The sequence below is a fragment of the Nelusetta ayraudi genome, unplaced genomic scaffold (genome assembly GCF_046127955.1).
Source record: "Nelusetta ayraudi isolate G7.1 ecotype Tasmania unplaced genomic scaffold, CSIRO-AGI_Nayr_v1 ptg000135l, whole genome shotgun sequence".
In the NCBI taxonomy this organism is placed as follows: Eukaryota; Metazoa; Chordata; class Actinopteri; order Tetraodontiformes; family Monacanthidae; genus Nelusetta; species Nelusetta ayraudi.
This window is the reverse complement of record NW_027466185.1, coordinates 10,413,788-10,433,215: the sequence shown is the minus strand read 5'-3', so window position 1 is coordinate 10,433,215 and position 19,428 is coordinate 10,413,788. Positions and strand designations below refer to the sequence as shown.

Genomic DNA, 19,428 nt, shown 5'->3' with positions numbered 1-19,428 from the left:
GCAAGTAAAGATTTTGTTCTTTATTCTGTCCTCACTCACAATGAATGAGCTTAGTCTAGTTTTTTTTCACAGAATTGAAATTCCGGTCGATTTTTCAGGCTTTTTTTGTTTCTAGTGTTGTTTTTTCTCTTTTGCAATTTTTCTTGCAAAAGTACAAATTTGTGCTTTTGCAATTACGCTAAAAGTTTTAATAAATATATAGAGAGATTTATAGATTGCAATTTTAATTGGTTGCTTTACAACTTGGGTCAGGGCAAAGATACCGGACACCTCATCTCATCGCGTTATCGGGTTTTGCATACACTGTGCACCGGAGATGGCATTCCTGCAGATGAGCAGCAGCTAAACAAGCACTTGAATGTAAAACAGATTGGCGATTACAATCAGGAGTACATGCACTGCATAATTTCCAGCTATTTATGTTTTGTCAAAATGATAGGTTCTCTTTTTAATTAGGTAAATAACAGGCTCTGTTTGCTTTCTTCACCCGTTGGAGACACGATAGAAAACAGTCACTAAAACAACAAGTCAAGTCGCAGTCCAACTTTGAAGCCTCGTGGTGAAAGTCTTGTTGACCCGCCCAGCTGCCCCAGACGTCCCCGGTCTCACAGACTCAATAATGAGTCAATTACAGCCTTGTTTTCCCACCACGCAACAGAGACTCCATCCAGGCTGCGGAACAGTAAGTTTTGGTTCCCAGTCTTCAAGAGCATTCGCTCGAGCAAAATGAAATGCGTGCTCAGTGTTCTGCGAGTGACAAAGATTGGGGGCCCTCCCTGCCAAGACGAACATTTGATGAGGCCGATCTGACAGTGACGGCCAGAAGTTTGGCCGGGATCGTCGGTGTTTTGGCAAGCGGGCCCATCTTCCCGCCATCTGGTTTTCCTGAAGTGTGAAATTTAAAAACTGCTCCAAATTATTTCTTAGAAGGGAGACAAACGGAGGGTGGGTGCGGGAGGGAGGGAGGCTGCTTGGCTTTACATGTTGTTTTGAAAAACGGTGAATATTTGTGTCCGTGCTGCATCGACATTCGTTGGGGATTTTCTGCATGTTTTTGCTGGCTTCCATCATCACATTTAGTTTTAAAAAAGAAAACCTCACTCCTGCTGAAGTAAATAAATATTTCCAAACGAGCCGTAGTTGATAGCGCCCCCTTCCTTTTTGTTTGTGTTTCCCAGCAGCGTCTGCTCAGGCTCCGCCAATGTTTCCCCTGCTAGTGTGGTGCTGCTCTCGACCTCCTTCTCCACTCTTCCTCCTCCTCCTCCTCTCCTCCTCTCTCCTCTTCCTTCCTACACTCAGCTGATGCCCAGGTACCTCCTCCTCTTCCTCCTCCTCCTCCTCCCTCTCACGCCCTCCCCTTCTCTCCCTGCACCACCTCCTCTTTTAATTTCTTTTCAGTCTGCCTCACAATCACAGTCGGCCCCCTTCCTTACTTGCGTCCACCTCACAGCAGCACATTATTCCTTATTCCTCCTCGCCATCAAGCCTTTTGCCCAGTTCAGTGTACCACATATAATCCATCTGTTTAACCTAAGTTTTAGCTGAACTTAGGTTAAAAAGTTAAAAGTAATGGAAAATTAAGTTTGACCCCAAACCGACTTTGCATCTGCCATTAACTTTATTTATTTCTCTTTTTAGCTCGCAGTTCCGACTCTCTGGGTCATAGAAATGGGTTTGATTCGGGCCAAAATTTTGCCCAATTTTTGCCTTTGCAAAGCCGTTGCCCAACCTCACACATACCTCTCATCTTTTTTCCTCCCCTTTACTTTGCACTCACATCCAATCAGTTGACTACCCTCTTATTGTTGCTACTCCCTATTTTCCCTCTTTCTTTGCCTCCTTTCTCTGCTCTTTTATTTCTGACTTGGTGATCTTCACCAGTTGCTCTTCAACCAAACCTTCTGTCCTCAAATGCTCCTCTGGAAAAATTCTACTTTCTTCGCACTTTTCTGCACCTTTCCACACCTCTCATCCACTTTTTTAATCTTCACATCCCCAGGTTTCCGCTTTGCTTCCTCACCTTTTTGCTATTTTTTTCTCCCCCCCTTCCTATCCCCCTGCTCTCATGCATCTCGTTACTCCTGATACCTCTGTGCCCTCTGTCCCTCGTCCCCCTCCCGGCCCCTTCACCCTCGTCCCCCTTATCTATTAATTCTTGTCGTCTCCGCCCTCGTCTTGATCTCCTGCCCCAAGAGTCTTTGCCGTGCGTGTCTGCCGGCGCGATTTGACAGACAGGCGCCTGACCTTGTCTCAGACGCTGCCGTGCCACTATCTGAAGGAAGTGTCAGCCTCACCTTCAGCGACATCACGCAAAAACCCTCATCAGGAAACACGCACACACACACACATGCAAGATTAGAACTCAAAATGTGAACAACTTCTCCGCGATGGATTTTTTCGTGACGTGTCAACGTCAATTTGTGTGCAAAAACATGCAGACACGACGAGTGACTCCAAACATGGTCTTCTTGTTGTTGCTGTTTTGGGGTGAAAGTTCTTTCAGGCTGCAGGTCAGACTTAAAATGTTTCTACAAATCCACTTCTTCCAAGACAGAATCCTCTCTTGTTCTGGTGATTTGGGGTTTGTAGCCCTTCCTCCTGTTGACAGTGTCTATATCAGTCTAAACTGACTACGAAGGGTCACTTGAGTGTGAGTGTGTGTGTGTGTGTGTGAGTGTGTGTGTAGCTGCCCCCTTCCCATTCACAAAAACAGCTGAAAAGCAATCAGCAGTGGTAAGCCGCCTCCTCTCCAAACCCTCTGTGGGAGTTGAGAACATGATGGAGTCTCTGTCTTCAACTTATTCAGTTCTGCATAAAGATATAGCAAAAACAAAAAAGCCCGGTGTGTGTGTGTGTGTGTGTCAGATTGAGCAAGATTTCTCTTTTTCTTTTCTTCTTCTTGTTTTCCCTCAAATCGCGAAGCCGCTCGTCAGAGGCGTCACACTGGGGGGTCCCGCTGAAGGCCTCCCGCTGTATCCCCTCCCATCTCCGCCGTGTAATCTCGCCGCATCGCCAGATAACCGGCGACCGACGCCGGCGCCTTGTTTTGCGTCGGCCAGCTGGGATGAGACTCTGTCTGATGGCTCCCTTTTGTCTCTCCTCTCTCACAGACAATGCGGCTACAGCAAGGCTTCTCAAGAGGGCGACGAGGAACTTTACTTCCAGTGTAAGTGACAGCCATGATGGCTCTATTAAGGCTCCTATCTGTGTGTGTGTGTGTGTGTGTGTGTGTGTGTGTGTGTGTGTGTGTGTGTGTGTGTGTGTGTGTGTGTGCACGACTTCTCCTATGTTGTGGTTTAGAATGCATGTGAACACACTTCTAAGGCACCACAGCATTAATTCTTAATTCTGAGTGAACACTTGGCCGACTTGGAGCACATTAGCACACTCCATTAAGTGGTACACGTGTGTGTGTGTGTGTGTGTGTGTGTGTGTGTGTGTGTGTGTGTGTGTGTGTGTGTATGAGAGAGAGAGAAAGAGAGAGACTTGAGTTTAATGTGGGGCGATTGAGATCAGGAGGAGGGGAAATAAAAAAGCTGCAAATCTGGGGGAGGAGTTCACGCTAAAGAGGGCAGGAAGCTGCAGAAGCAGCGACTCTTTGCTCGCAGAGGGGACATTATATGAATTTGTCAGGTTTTTGTTCTCGCTTCGCAAACCACTCTCACCGGGCTTCTGCTCTGACGCTGACAGAATGGAAGTAGTTTGACGTTTCCTGGTGCAAGTGTTGGCGTGCGAGCGCTCGCGCGATGATGTGGTGGGTGCGAACGTGAGCGTGTGTTCATCACAGCCGTGCGAGGTTGTGCGTCTGCATGTTTGTGTGTGTGTGCATGCGCGCGTGTGTGCGTTGTTTAATCTCCCAGCGCGTTGAGCCCTCTGGAGAGGTTGGGAGCCTCCACGCCTGATGAATAATGAGCCGAATCCATGCGGCTGGGAATTAAATCTGTCCAAACAAAGACATGCCAGCGAGTGACAAGCACGCGATATACGCAGAAACACACACACGCTCTCTCTCTCTCTCTCTCTCTCTCTCTCTCTCTCTCTCTCTCTCTCTCTCTCTCTCTCCCTCTCTCTCTCTCTCTCTCTCGCTCTCTCTCTCTCTCTCTCTCTCTCTCTCTCGCACACACACACACACACACACACACACACACACACACACACACACATATTCTGGCCATCTTTTCAAACACATTTTTTTATATGTAGAACATTAATGACACTAACTTCATCAACAACAACTCACCTGCTTTCACTTCAGCTCCAGCTGTTCTCTAGCGGCCGTCACTCTGCGGGCCGCCTGCATTGCGGGATATACCAGTGGCCAGTTTACACTTATCTCAAGAAGTAAGACTTTCAGTTTAAGACAACCGTGCACCTTTGAAACCCTCATGGAGGCCTGCGTAGTTTGACTCATGTGTTTTTAGAAAACAGATTTTCAGGGTGAGGATGAGCAAGCAAACTGGCACACGAGTCACAGACAAAGGAAGCAGCGTGAGCAATGAGAGCGTGGTCTGCGGCGTGACGGCGAGAGCCGGCAGAGACGGAGAGACTCATCACAGGCGACGCTGCTTAGAACATTAGTTTAATGTCGGAGTAATGAGTGACCTAGAAACGTGTGGTGGTGGAGGAGGCGCCTCCATTAGGAGGCGGGCCTCGGATGTCGTCCACACTTTCCATTGTATGCGAGTGGGGAGAGGAGAGAGATGACATCTGGAGAAATGAGCCAAACGACTGCCAGCGTTTTTAAGAGTTTACATATATATATATATATATATATATATATTTTTTTTAAAAGGTGTTTTGCGTCCTCCCCCAGTGGAGGCAGCTGTGCACCAAGACGCCTCAGTTTGCTCTCAATCGCTCTCTGCAGTGACACAGTTAACCCTGAAGGTAATCAGCCGCAGAGCCAATAAAGCGTGTTTTATGTGTGTGCGAGTGCACGCTAGTGTTGTAGTCAAGACCGCACCAACCGAGACCAAGACATCAAGACTAGAGAATAATCGAGGTCGAGACGAGACAAAGACTGTAAACTGTATATGAAAGAAAAATAACAAATCAGACAAAAATGACGCCCGGTTTGCTCCTAATTCCAGTTTGCTTCCAAATCGAACAGCAACATCTCTTTTCAAGAAGGTATCTTTTCATAATGTTCTTTAACATTTTGCTGCTTTGCCAACTATTTTGAACCATTTAAAAAAAAAAAACAGCTTTGCTTCATAAAAAATAAATTAACTAGGAATAAGGAGGTCTGTCACTCTGGGTGTCACAAACAGAGCATAAAACGCTGCTGGATTATTTTCCGTTATTATCGTGTCATTGTAGAGTTGGCTGAGTCTCGACCAGGCTTGATCTAAAATTCCAGAGTCCATCTAGTCCGAGGCCGAGACAAGACCGAGTAAAAATACCTTTGAGTTCGAGACGAGACTGAGACCCTTAAAAAGTGATCTTGAGGCCAAGGTCAATCTCGAGTACGACAACACTGTCTGAGCCAACTGTGGAACACTTTGAGAAGCACGTGACCGCCCAGTCTTTAGACAGTGACTGGGTGTGTGCGTGAACATGCACGTGCATGTCACAAAGCTACTTTTTAAGCAGCAACAATGGGTTTGACAGAAGAGATTTATTCGATCTGTCACTCAGCCCCGGCCTTGAATAGAAAAGGTTCCATTTGCCTCATGATTGGGCTTCTGGCTTTATTTGTCAGCGTGCGTGTGTGCGTGCGTGCGAGCGTGCGTGCGAGCCTGCGTGCGTGCAAACGTGCGTGCGAATGTGCGTGCGTGCGTGTGCGCACGTGCGCATGCATGCACACCGGATCGATAAGCAGTTATGAGGCAGCCTGTATTGGGATCCCAGAGGTCGATCCGGATCTGTAATCACATTTCAGAGCCTCAGACTGTATTTTCGGGCGAAAAGCTAGCAGGCCTTTTCCTGGCAGATTAGCGTTAGCAAGTCGTAAGAAGGGTCAAAGGGCTTCTAATTGAGAACTACTAGGCCATTGCTTAACGATTATTGACTGTCGGCCACCTGGTTTATTTGCTAGTTATTTCCCGTTGGCCAGTCTTGCAGTAGATAAAAGAAAACAGGGAGGGCGGGGGGGGCACCGAGGGGAAGCAGGTTAGCGCTTTTGTTTGCGTTACTGCGTGTCGGCCAGCCCGGGGTCAATATTGTACATCACTAGGCAAAATATCTAACTGCTGGCTCATCAGTTGACGGCTTTTAAATAATGAGTCATATAATCCACATTCAACAATTTATCTTTCTCTTATGTTTGGCATTATTTATTCATTTCGGGGCTTAAATTCGGTTTGCCACATCCTGGACCCGTTCATTAGTCTGAGCCGGGGAGATGAATTAGCCAGCTTTGGCCTGGTATAAATTCCTCCGTTAGCTGATGATAAATCCTGTGTTTTGTATGTAAATACATTTTGTAGTCTGCGAGAAACCACTTCTACACTGCGCGGCTGTATTAATCAGCTCCCACATTGTAGAGGCGGCTTAATTCATTCTTTTGGGGAGGGGGATTTATTCTCCCAAGGTAGCTTATTTTAGGGAAGCGGCACACAAAGCTGACACCCAGAGCGGCGGCTCTGGAGTGTTTCTCTGCCTCAGCATTTCAATGCATGACGTGACTGTCCCAGTTTCTGATGGAGGAGTGCGCGGCACTGTGTGCACGTCTGTGCCTGTGTTCTTTTGATACTGAGATTGTTTTTGTTTATTTATTTATGGAGACAAAAAGACCCTCGTGAAGGAGTCATGCCTTGAGTAAGAAGCTGAACAAAGAGGAATCCAGTCAGATTAGAGAACATTACAGAGTTTAATCCATTTGGACTTTGCAAGGTCAAAACAGCTTCTTGGTTTGAAACATTTAGTCTTTTCATTTACAAAAGACAAAAGAAAAAAAATCACCTTGAAGCAACTTGCAAAGTCATTAATGTCTGTGATCGTTAAAGACTAGCAGTTTTAATATTTCAGTTGCATGGCTTTGACTGGTGATTTGAATCAGTTGTGCGCACACAAAAAAAAATCCACAATATGAGAAATTCTAACTTAAAAGCACTCTCACCACCTACCTCTCACTTTTTGGCCGTGTACACAGTTAAGATCCCGACGCGGAGGACCTACATCGACCCGGAGACCTGCGAGGACCTGCTGCAGGCCGTGCACGTCTTCGCAAAGGAGCTGGACAACTCGAGCATCAAAATCGAGAGGATCGTGCACACAGGTACGTGCGCGGCTCACCTCGAATAGCTTTTCCCAAAGGCGGCGGGCGTCAGCAAATTAGCATCAGAAGCAGCCCAGGGCCAATGCACCGCAGACCTTTAGCCTTCACTGTGGGTCAAAGCAAAACATTTGACATTTTGCAGAATCCATTAGCTGAGCAGCACCACCGGCTACAGTGCTGCATGAGTAACCCGGCCGCATTTGTATGTGGGAGAAAGGTGTAAAGGGCAGCGTCAAGGATGCAGCGGTCGCTCTCTCGCTGAAGCAGCGGACGAGTGTTTTTCAGCTTCGGAGCCAGGTTGGAACTACACCGACCTGCATGTGTGCACATCACTTTTGTAGAGCAGGCAGTAGTGCCGGTAATGACAGGGGGACAACTGAGAGGGCGCTGTTGTGTGCTGTTGAGCCACCTCACAGCAAGAAAGCTCACAGGTTTGATTCCCTTTTCTGTGTGAAGTTTGCGTGTTTCCCCCGTGTCTGCATGGGTTCCTTCCAGGTTCTCCGTCTGGTCTAAAAACACATGCACGTAAGGTGCGCGATGAACTACCGACATGCCCAGCGTGGAACCTCGCCTTCCGCCTCTTGTTACAGTTCAATTTGTTTGCCGTTTTTCAAAGTCCACGTTGCCTCAAACTTGGAGGCAGGAGTCGTTTCAAGGCAACAAAATGATTTTTTTATTCCCTCGAGTTGTCAAGCAAAGAAACAACTCCAATCAATCTGATCTCGTCCAATTGTTGACTCAGTCGTTTCAGCCGCGCTCTGTTCCGTCTTTGATGTCCCTTTGATCCCTTTGTGAATCATGTCTCTGCTTCCTCAATAGTGTCTCCTCATTTGCATCATCCCTCTTCCTCCAACTTGGGTAATTTTCCTCCTTCCTCTCCCACCCGCCCACACTTTTACCGCCCACACTCACACTTTTATTCATCTATGCGCCCCAAAAAATTGCGCGCCATAGGTCTGAGCCGAGTCTGTCCCCCAGTTGCCTCCGGCTGCAAGTCTGTCAGCAGGAATTGTGACCCTTATTTGTCTGTCTCCCTTTCCCTTCCTTCCACACCCCCACCACTCCAGGTGATTTCGGCGAGGTGTGTCGCGGCTGCCTCAAGCTGCCCAGCAAGAGGGAGCTGCCGGTGGCCATAAAGACGATACGCGCCGGCTGCTCTGACAAACAGCGGCGCTCCTTCCTCAGCGAGGCCGGCATCCTGGGACAGTTTGACCACTCCAACATCATCCGGCTGGAGGGCGTCATCACCACCGGTAAGGTGGACAAAGGAGTGCATGGGGGAGACAGGAAATGGGGCGAAAAATGGAATAAAGCACAAAGGAGAGTGAGCGGGAGATAAAAGGAGGCGCAGAAGAGGTTGGAGCATCCTGAGTAGTGAAGGATCAAAGAGGGAACGGGAGATCGACACCCCCCGCAGCATCATCGCATTGATTACAGCGGATAATACTCAAAATGAACATTTAAAAAGTGGGCCGAGGTGGAAAGCACGAAGCGGAATTTAGCCGCCTGTTACTAGCTGCGTTTCCATTACACCTAGAATTGCGCAAAATCCAAATATCGCAATAAAAAACTGGTCATGGAAACACCCAAATTTCGAAAAACCTCCTCAAATATCACTAAAAGGTTTTTTACACTCCCATGAGGTGGTTTTTCAGACGTATCGATATCGAGGTATATCGCGAAAGTGTCATGGAAACACTTTTTCCGCATTTATGCGTCGGCAGACATGACGTTCGGGGTCATGTGACCAGTTCACCTCAAATGAAAACGGCACTTTATGTTTGGACGGAGGAGGAGATGGAATATTTTTTACAAGTAATCAAAGAGAAAAATATAACAACCATTCTTGACAGCAAACAAACGTAAACAAACAGAGGTAATTCTCGGAAATCTCGCGTGACAAGATTTTACAAGAATGACGGCTTATGTGCTTCACACACCATTCAGTGGAAACACCTGCAAATCCCAATTGTACTTTGTCGAAATTTTAGAAACGTCGCTTTTATTTTGCGAAAAACTGTGTCGGTGATGAAGTGGCAGACAGTAGTAGCAGACAGTGGGGAAGGGAGAATTGGACAGAGTGCCGTGATCGATGCCCCGAGTCACTTCAATATCACTGGAGCGGAAGGCGTGGCCAGCAACCCCTCCCGCCTGGAGGGGGCGGGGCCTGGGGAGCGAAGGTCGCAAAAGGTTGACGAGAGTGGAAAACGGGGTAGTGAGGCGAACTATCAAGGCCTCTTTTCCTTTTTCCTTTTTTTCGGTCTCGCTGACAGATACCAATTGAGGTCCAGCAATAGAAAACAAGAGGCAGGGGGCAAAACGGAGAGATGAAAGAGAGCCGAGGTTAATGGGAATGGCAGGTGAAGGAGAAGAAAGGCTCTCAAGAGTTTGGGAAGTTTTCCGTGACGCTGAAGCTAGCGGGTGTGTGCGTGTCGCTCTGTGTGTGTGCGTGTGTGTGTGTGTGTGTGTGTGTGTGTGTGTGTGTGTGTGTGTGGGCACTGTGCCCGAACACACTCTGCGCCCAGTAGGACAGCAGCAGATGTGCAGGGCCTGGTAATTGGTGCTAGAGACCCAGCACGGCTCCGAGATCCACTCCAAGCATCTCACATGCACCTGCAGCCGTGCCTGCACCACCGTCACACACGCCTGCTTGTTGGTCTGTGTGTGTGTGTGTGTGTGTGTGCGTGTGTGCGTGTGTGTGTGTGTGTGTGCGTGTGCGTGTGCGTGTGCGTGTGCGTGTGCGTGTGCGTGTGCATGTGCGTGTTCATGCACACGTATGCACACACCCTCCACCTCACTTGGCATAAAATCTACACAATAAACACACACACACACACACCTACGCCCAACCCCCACTGACTGTTAGACTACAAATCACCTCCTTTTCATCACTTACCTCCACTGGAGCCTCACTTCATTCCTCCACCACCACCACCACCACCACCACCGCCACTCCTCCTCACTCACCATCCATGCTATCACCATAATGCAAGGCCGCGTGAGACCACGGCTGCCTCATAAAATCAGCCAACGACGCCTTCGCTTATCTTCGCCGCCGCCGAGCAGCTCAAAGATTCTGCACCCTTGTCGTCATGCTGATGCATCTTTTCAAACGAGGTGTTTCACACTGCTAAGAAGACATTTATGCATTCTTCACTCCTTTATCATCTCTGAAAATGCTTTGTGGGACTGAGAGAAAACGAGAAAAAGTTAACTTTTTCTGGAGTTAAAGAGTTTTTTTGTGTGTTTTTTTTTACTGCTCTTTATTTTTCTAACTTAAATAGTTTCAGCACGGCAACGAATCGATTCTGGAAGACAAGAAACATAAAAAAGAAAGCGTAAAGCAAAACCAAAAGTAAAAACAATCTTGTCAGCTCCAGCTGGCGAAACAATTTGTAGCTGCGCTGCAAGACTTTAACAGCCCTCCAAACAAAGGAAAGCTTGTTTATTACAAGTTAATCTACTTTTGACTACCTCTGGTTTGATTTATTTGCTGCAGGTCATTTCGTTCTTTTGGCTGCCAGTTGGCTCTTCAACTCGCACCCCACAACTATTTGATTGTTTTGGTTTGAACTTCATGATCTTGATGAAATTAATACGCATTCAAGTCACTTTTATTGTATGTCACTGCCAAGCTGCCAGTTTTGTAATTCATACGTGATGATATAATGAAGCAAACCTTTTTTTTCTGGCACGTTGATGACATCGGCTGGTTTGTCAGGGTTTTTCTTCCTTGATTTTGCCAGTCTGACCTCCAGCAGTTCCTCCTTCCCTCTCCCCTCCTTGTTTTGTCTCCACTCCAACTGCTGCTGTCTTATTTTCCTCCTCTGTGCACTTCATAGCTCTGCTGGACTCCTGCCATCTGTGCCCGGGCACAGTGTGTAAGGCGCGTGTGCGCATGTGTGTCTGTTCACAAACACTACAGTACCTGGACTGCGTGTACGGCCGTGCTCAGGCTGTATGAATATAGTTTTTTTTATTCCGCGTTGAGGGTCGTTAGACTTGCTGAGACAGCCGAGGCCTTGGTGCTTCTCCAAAACACCTGCCGCGCTGCCAAGTGGACGAGACTCACTTTGTTCTGCACACCTCCGTTGCTGTTTTTCTTCCATTTCACTCTTTGCTCCACTCGCTCATACGCCGCCCCGCCGTTTCTCCCTGCATTTCTCCAGGTAACACCATGATGATCGTGGTGGAGAGCATGTCTAATGGAGCCTTGGATTCCTTCCTCAGGGTAAGTTTGCACATCCGTCTCTCTAAATATATCTCGGTTAGCCACAACCACAAATTGCTTTGTTTTCCTGCACATTACGGTAAGTTACAATATACTGGAGTCAGTGTTATTTTCCATTCAATCAATCAATAAGGACTGTGTCCCAACTTACTTTTCACACGGTTGGCTGTGGTGACTCCTGAAGGGAACTGCCCCTAGAGAGAGATAAAGTTCGCTGAAACAAGGGTCATTTTCTTTGGGCAACTTTGTTAAAAACAGAAAGTATTCAGTCGTCACTGAAGGGAAAACCAAAAAGAGATTTAAATTTTTTTTTTTTGAAAATTACAACGGTGAAGGAACAAAGGAAAATTAACAATGAGTGTATCCCATCAAATATACACATCATGGGTTTATTTCTTATTTGAGTGCAGCCTAAAGGCAGCGGCAGCTTATTGCATTCAAATGGGAAAAAGTAACATAATTATCGGTACAAATTCAGGGTTATTTTGTGAAAAAGATGCCACAGGCTTGTGTAAACTGTAACTGAGCCCCCTGCTCTGTGAATCACTGCAACATAGTTCACAACCATCTGAATTAATTGCTTGTTTGTGTATATTCTCTCCCGCTAATTTTTACTGTCAGTGCGCCGCGGCAACAGATTGTTTTTTTTTTCACTCTGTAGTCAGTATTACACACTCACAATGTTTAGTTTTTTTCATTCCCTCCTTCTCTTTTCTTCCCCTCTTTTCCTCCTCTGACCTCAGAAACACGAGGGTCAGCTGAGCGTCATGCAGCTGATGGACATGCTGACCGGTGTGGCGTCCGGGATGAAGTACCTCACTGAAATGGGCTTCGTCCACAAGCGGCTGGCTGCACACAAGGTGGGTGCACCTCGCCACAACATCACAACATCTTGGATCGTTGCCGGCAGCAGACAGATTCCAGTTTGTCCTCGTCCAGGGAACTTAGTTGAAAGGTTTTTCTCATTTGGTGGCAAACCAGGCTGAACGTGATGTTTTCAAAATCACTGCAAGGTCACATCAAGGTTTCACTAGTTGCCTTTTTTTTTTCTTCTGAAACAACACTTTCAGTCAAACTGGACACACACATACACGGTTGCATTGCAGGACATTAGAGAGAGAGAGAGAAAGAGAGAGAGAACTGTTTGTTCTGGTAAACAATCAATTGTCCCAAGGTACAATAAAAGCTTTTCCCCAGCAGGGGGTTTAGCAAAACTCTTTTCTTTTCTGATCGATTGTTCTCCCCCAATCTCAGGTGCTGGTGAACTCCAACTTGGGCTGCAAGGTGTCTGGCTTCAGACCTCTTCAGGAGGACAAGATTGAGGCCATCTACACCACACTGGTAAGGGACAACCGTCGTGCTGCACAGTTTAGATTCACGCTGATCTGTTGAAAACCACAGTTCAGTCAACCTCCCAGTTCTGCATGTTAAAGCAATTTAATCCACTGCTTTTCTTAAGGGAATCACATTGGATAGTTTGAAAAGCGACTCAGTAGACGGGTCTTCCTCGTTGTGCTTGTTAACATCATACAACATCACAAACGAAAACAAACTAGCTACTGTTAGTCAGTGAGCACAATCTTCTCCGTCAAACCTCTAAATCTGTGTCACTCCAGGACTTTTCATGTTGTTTACTCCATGTCATGATCTTGTGTTCAACCTCCAAGTCAAAGCCCACAACGTGTGCAGCATGATTTGAATGTTGTTCAGATATTTTTCCAAATGAGGTGCCAAAGCTTTCCTACTTTAACTGAGGTCAAATAATAAAACGTTTAGAAAAAATATATATTTGAATGAATTATATCCCAGGACACTTTAGGACTCTGCTGTCAAGTCTAAAGATTTGTTTGATCTCCTATGAGTGTATTTAATAGCTGATCAAAGAGAATATTAGGGTGTTACTCCAGCGAGGGCTCCACACCTTTTAATGTCCTCCTCCCCCCCGACCAGCACGGAGGGAAGAGCGTGGTGCTGTGGACCGCTCCCGAGGCCATCCAGTACCACCGCTTCTCCTCGGCCTCGGACGTCTGGAGCTTCGGCATCGTCATGTGGGAGGTCATGTCCTACGGAGAGAGACCCTACTGGGACATGGGCAACCAGGATGTAAGTGAACGTGTTGAGGGCAGCAGCTGTTTTCCATTCATTCATCTCCTCCTTCACTCTTTACTCTCGCCTCCCTCAGCCAATGAACTCCGTAAGCCGAGCAGAGCTTATTAAAAGGAAGCCAAGAAGCTCCGGTACCTTTTTTTCTTCGCAGGGCCTAAGTGCTCCTCTCTAAGTCTGCATCAGCTCCATGACCAATCCTGTTTTCTCTTAAGGACGCATCGACCCCTTTATGGTGGTCTCCGCCTGTCCCCAAAGTGCCAGCCGGGAGTGAAGAAAAAAACAGAGAAATCTTTCTAGAAATGTGCAGATTGAGGCTGAGCAGATTGTCTTTAGGAGAGGCGCCCGCCGCACGTCACCAGGAGCCTGTAATTTACGAGTGGGTGTGGGTGGGTGATCTGTTTCGCTGCCGCCACTCTCTTGCCCACTTTGCCCTTCGTAAGAAGAGGAAAAGGTTGTTTTTTTATATATAACTTTTTAAAGGAAGTCGTGCTTCTGAAGTGCTCTTGAAAGACGGATGCAGTTTCCCTAAAGAGAGGAGAACAAGATTATTCTTCTCCCGTCATGGAGGCGGCTGAGGGAGAGAGCTCTGCAAAGTACTGAGCTGAAGCCAGTGTTATTTTTTTCCTCTGTTTTTTGTTCCCCATTCATCACGTCCGAAAGCTTAATCATGCTAATGCCCTCTCAAATTACTGTCACGGCGGCAGAACACCCACATTTAATGCAGTCAAGTTCATCGTTAAAAGGCAAGAGATTATTAGCATGTTCTTTCTTTTTTTAAATGTCCCAAAATTAATATGTATGAGTTATTCAGCGAGCGCAAGAACGACCGGCTTTTTTAACTGCCAACCACTCCCCCTCTTTTTATTTCCATCCTGTTTGCTGGTGGCCTTTTTAAGCAAAAGCCGGGCGAAAGTTTCCTCGCCGGCTGCTGCGTATTATCAAACTTTCCAATTGCGAGGGCAAAGGTCAGGCTCGTAGAGTGCAGGGGGATATTAATCCGCTTTAAATTGATACATTAGATCATAACGGGATTGTCGGCCGGCCTGTCCACCTGTGATCCATCCTGACCTTTAACTGCCGACCTTGATTAAATGGAAAATGTCAAACGCTGAAAGGCTTTTTATGGACGCTCCCCGGCGAGAGACGAGCTGGAGGGCCCGCTGGGCGTGCCAGGTAATGGGAGGATGGCGGTTCGGCAAAGAATGAGCTTTAAGGATTTTTTTTTCCTTTGCGATAGCGCCCGTGGCTTCAGAACCCACTCACAACAGATTGCGTTTCACTTTAGTGAAGGAAGCAATTCTTTCAGGGCCAACGTTGGTGTGATGGTGGTGTGAGGAACATTCAGTAAGTCTGGATAGACGACTCTGCGCTCCACTGTAACAAAATCCTGCCTGCAAGTGAAGGCATATTCATGATACATTCTAACTGCGGTTTTACAATTTTAAGTGCACAAACTCCCACAAGATGAATCTGCACTGGCTGAAAGCACTTTAGTCTTTAAGCATAAATCTGAAATCCTAAAGTAAAAGCATAAAATACCCTTATATGGAATAAACATACATTTTTAATGGTAAAGATTTTTTTTCTCTCATAAAATAGCTGCTGCTTTTGCTGTAAGTGTGTTTCTCCCTGCGTTTGTGGTCATTTAGACGGCTGACACTACTAAACTTGTGATACCTCAACAAAAAAAACCTCAAGGTGGCTTGGAAATAAACGACGTGTTCTACTAATTTATGAAAGAAGTAATGCTAATATGTGTTAGCATATTAGAAGATAATGTAAATCTATACGTAGATACTTCACTTCTTTTTGTTTGGGCCCTTTGGACATTCTGACTCCAGTCATTTTTCCTCTCCAGTTCTTAACACAGTCTTGGGTCACATTCAGTTATAGTCACAGCTGAAAGTACCTGAGAATAATAGTCTTATAGCTTCGCCTGATGGCTTGCTTTTCTTCTTCCGTTGGTCTGCGTAGGTGATCAAGGCCATTGAAGATGGCTTCAGGCTCCCGGCTCCAGTGAACTGCCCTCCACACCTCCATCAGCTGATGCTCGACTGCTGGCAGAAGGAGAGGACGGAGAGACCCAGCTTCAGCCAGATCCACTCGGCCCTCAGCAAGAGCATCCGCTCCCCGGACGGCATCGGCTCCTCCACGCTGGCACGCAGGTGCGGTCGGCTGCTGACGTGAGCAACTGCCTCGTCTTCTTAATTTTGATGTAATGAACCCACAGCGTCTTGCCCTGCAGAACACTCAGCTCATCCATAACGCTAGCGGAGAGGCCCCTCCCCTCCTTCCCCGCCTTCAACTCGGTGGGAGAGTGGCTGGACGCCGTGGACATGGGCCGCTACAAGGACAACTTCACCGCAGCGGGATACTGCTACCTGGAGTCTGTGGCACGAATGACCGTGCAGTGAGTAGTGCAGAGTGACTCGGCCAAACTCGTTTTTTCTCTTAGAAAGAAAATGTGATTGATAAAAAAAAATTGAACAAGCTGGTTCTGAGGGTATATTTTGACCATTTAAAAATAAGAGCTGGAGTATAGTTTTACCACGATGACGACCTTTTCTTAATTACTATTAACTATTTAGGACATTATTCATTAGAACATTTCTAAAATATTTCCCTAGATTAAGGAATGTTAAATAAACTACGTGGGATTTTTAGTTTGTCCAGGAATGACAAATTAAAACCAAAACGACACTAATGCAAACTAATGAATGATAAATACAAATGTTGCTCTGTGCAAATCCAGACTTAAATTGATCAATTTAGTTTCTCCACTTTTTCTCCTGCTCACCTCTTGTGCTTTCCCCCCTCCAGAGATGTGCTGAGCCTTGGAATCACGTCCCTGGAGCACCAGAAGCTGATCCTGGCCGCCATCCAGACCCTCCGAGCCCAGGTCATCCAAATGCACGGCCGCGGCGTTCAGGTCTGACCAATCGGGAGGAACGGGCGACGCGATGGGTGTCACGCTGCTGCTGCTGCTGCCACCGCCGCCGCAGACCCACACGTACGTGCAGATGGATGACGGGTCGGGAGAAGAGGCGCGCGCAAGAGAGAGACGGCGCTTACAAACTGCAGGACAGATGAGCAGATGTTTCCCTCTGTCGACTCCCACACTTCCACATGCCTCTCTCTCTCTCTCTCTCTCTCTCTCTCTCTCTCTCTCTCTCTCTCTCTCTCTCTCTCTCTCTCTCTCTCTCTCTCTCTCTCCTCTCTATCTATCTCTCTCTCAATTCCTTACTTTCTTTATTGTTTCCTCAGAGATGAGCGCTGCTCTTGTGACTACTGGCGAGGAATAGCAGAGATTATTTGTGACCTTTATGTGCACTCCAGTAACAGGCTCCATCTGACCGGGTCTGCATCAGTGCGCAAAGGAAAAAAACAAGAAAAAAAAAAACAAGATGTCAGAGCACCAGTTGGGGCTCCATGTGAAGCTGGAGCCCGCTGGTGCCGGAAGTGGACGCTGCAAAACTATGCTGCAAAGTCAAAGTAACTTTTACGGTTTTGTTTTTTGGGTTTTGTTTTTTGTTTCATTTTCTTGGTGGAATTTCCCTTTACCACAGCATCAAATCACTGGAAAATAATCAAACTTTGAAGCCAGGGACGCTCCCTCCCTCACTCTGGCAAGCTTGGCAGAAAAACTTTATTCGCGACGAGCAGGAAGTGACCTGCGGCCGACTTCCTGTTGTGTCCTGGAAGTTTCGAGGAACATTTCTCAAGATTGAACCATCGCTGGATTGTAAAGCTTGCAGATTTGGAACTGGACTGTACAAGGCCTCAAAGACACCATAGAGTATAACCCTGACACACAGCCTATCTAGTGCGCCGATGCTGCGGCAAACAGCGCCTCTGGTGGTCAAATCAGAGTCGCAGATGTATTGACTGGCGATTGAAAGACTTTTGCCCCCTTTTTTCTTTCTTTGACTTTTTTATATGTCGTGCTCTATTTCTCATGTGCTACCAAATGACGCTTTTTGTTACTGTTTGTTCGTTTAAAGCCATCTCATTTTCACTCTGTCAACCAATCCTCCTCCTCCTCTTCTTCTTCCACGGCCTCCTCACCAAATCCTTCCATCCTCCGCCACCTGACTGTACAGAGCTGGCACCAGTTCCTCAGAACACGGCCCAAAGCGCCTATTTATCCATATTTATTTACGTTTACAGACTATAAAACACAAATTTCTGCAGAAAGGTGGAAAATAAACAGTCGGCGGGGGATATTTTTGAGTTGGTGTTTAAACGATCCTTTAAGCGACACTGGTCTTTCGTTTTTCATTTGTGAGTTTTGCACCTGAGCAGGCGAGTCAGTCGGAAACACTGGAGGACTTTTGACAGTCACTACACAGCGTCTGTGTGCTCTCTGGCACTGGAGTAGATCCTCATGCCCGTACGTCCATTATCATTTGATTTGTAGTAACCATTCGTGTGTGTGTGTGTGTGTGTGTGTGTGTGTGTGTGTGTGTGTGTGTGTGTGTGCACCGCGATATGAATACAGTATTAAGGAATGTCATGCTTCCTCCCCCCCATCCCCTTATGTCTCTGTACTGTATTATGTTTTTTTTTATCTCAGTATCCTCCTCTGCCGTCACACGTTTCACTTTTCCCTCCCAGTATTTTCCCCATGCATTGCGAGGACACGCGCAAGAGGATTTTATTTTTGGGGTGCGCAAAAAGGTACGCACACTTTTGAATCTTTGGAATATTGTAACTGCTTCGTGTCGGTACGAAAACGAAAGGACGTTTTATTTTCCATTCCCTCTTGGACTGGAACCGCTTCTGTCCGGTGGGACGAACTCGTGTCCTGATAGATGTAACCATGCACATGCTGACATTATCTGACAGTCCTTTAACATACAGCCGCATGCACGCACACGGACAAACACGCACACGCGCGCACACACACACACACACACACACACACACATACACACACATACACACACACACATATGAGTCTACAAAGACACAAACAGTCGCTAACACAAACTGGACCTGGTTCCCCACTATGAATGAATAGTTCCCTACTCCGTTACTGTGATCAGTATGATATATGTTTAATACTGTAAATATGTATTTGAAAATGCTAAATCTATTTTTATAATTTGTTTGAAGAACAATGTGTTGAATATAATATTTGCTCACTGTGTAAAGGTTTTTTGTTTTGAATTTTAGGGACATAGCCAAGAAACTCTGGTGTTTTGGAATATAAAACCAGAACCAAAAAAAACAACAAATCATTTTCGTTAGCTTTTTGATGATTTTTACTTGTTAGAAAAGAAAAGAAAAAAAGATGGCTGTTGCAATATTGAAACGTGTTATTAAAAAATCTCGAATACAAGCAAATGTATGTCCTGTCTTTTATTGTTGTGGAATATTGCTTAATATTATTATTATTAAATGGTTATTTCAAACTTTACATCGCTGAAGCTGGTTCGTGGAGCTGAGGATTTCTCAATGAACAACTTCCTTCATTTCTCACATTTCAGCTTTTTGCTGGGAGGAGGAAAGGCCAGCTGAGGTGAAACAACAGACTTGTATGCGTGATTTAGAAAAAAAAAACAATTAACTTCAAACTTCACAACATCCTCACATTATGAGACAATGTAAACATGACCCTGTTTGTCGACAAGATGTTGCCAGAGGCCATCTTGATCAGATTCCAAAACAGAATGCAAAATAAAGGAAGAGTGGAAAAAATGCTAAAATGAAAACATTTTGATGACAAATCTGAAGCATCGATGTTGCTTTACAAGAAACCACACCAATAATCTACAGAAAGGTGAAAGAAGAGAGTTGGTGTCGTGCCCTCAATGTGAATGTTGCTTATGTTTGTTCTTAAACAAAAAGATAATTAGAAGCCAGTGTTTAT

At 46.2% G+C, this 19,428-nt stretch overlaps 1 protein-coding gene across 1 annotated transcript in view; it reads left to right on the top strand.

Annotated features, from left to right (window-relative positions):
- epha10 (EPH receptor A10) overlaps nucleotides 1–18,896 on the top strand; it is a 131,324-nt gene extending 112,428 nt beyond the window's left edge. The window contains exons 9-18 of the mRNA XM_076051677.1: nucleotides 3,111–3,166; nucleotides 7,094–7,219; nucleotides 8,287–8,472; nucleotides 11,389–11,450; nucleotides 12,194–12,310; nucleotides 12,705–12,791; nucleotides 13,401–13,553; nucleotides 15,531–15,721; nucleotides 15,802–15,966; nucleotides 16,377–18,896. Coding sequence (XP_075907792.1) covers nucleotides 3,111–3,166; nucleotides 7,094–7,219; nucleotides 8,287–8,472; nucleotides 11,389–11,450; nucleotides 12,194–12,310; nucleotides 12,705–12,791; nucleotides 13,401–13,553; nucleotides 15,531–15,721; nucleotides 15,802–15,966; nucleotides 16,377–16,491 — 1,258 coding nt within the window. The 3' untranslated portion in view covers nucleotides 16,492–18,896. The remainder of the gene's footprint in view (nucleotides 1–3,110; nucleotides 3,167–7,093; nucleotides 7,220–8,286; nucleotides 8,473–11,388; nucleotides 11,451–12,193; nucleotides 12,311–12,704; nucleotides 12,792–13,400; nucleotides 13,554–15,530; nucleotides 15,722–15,801; nucleotides 15,967–16,376) is intronic.
- The last annotated feature ends 532 nt before the right edge of the window (nucleotides 18,897–19,428 follow it).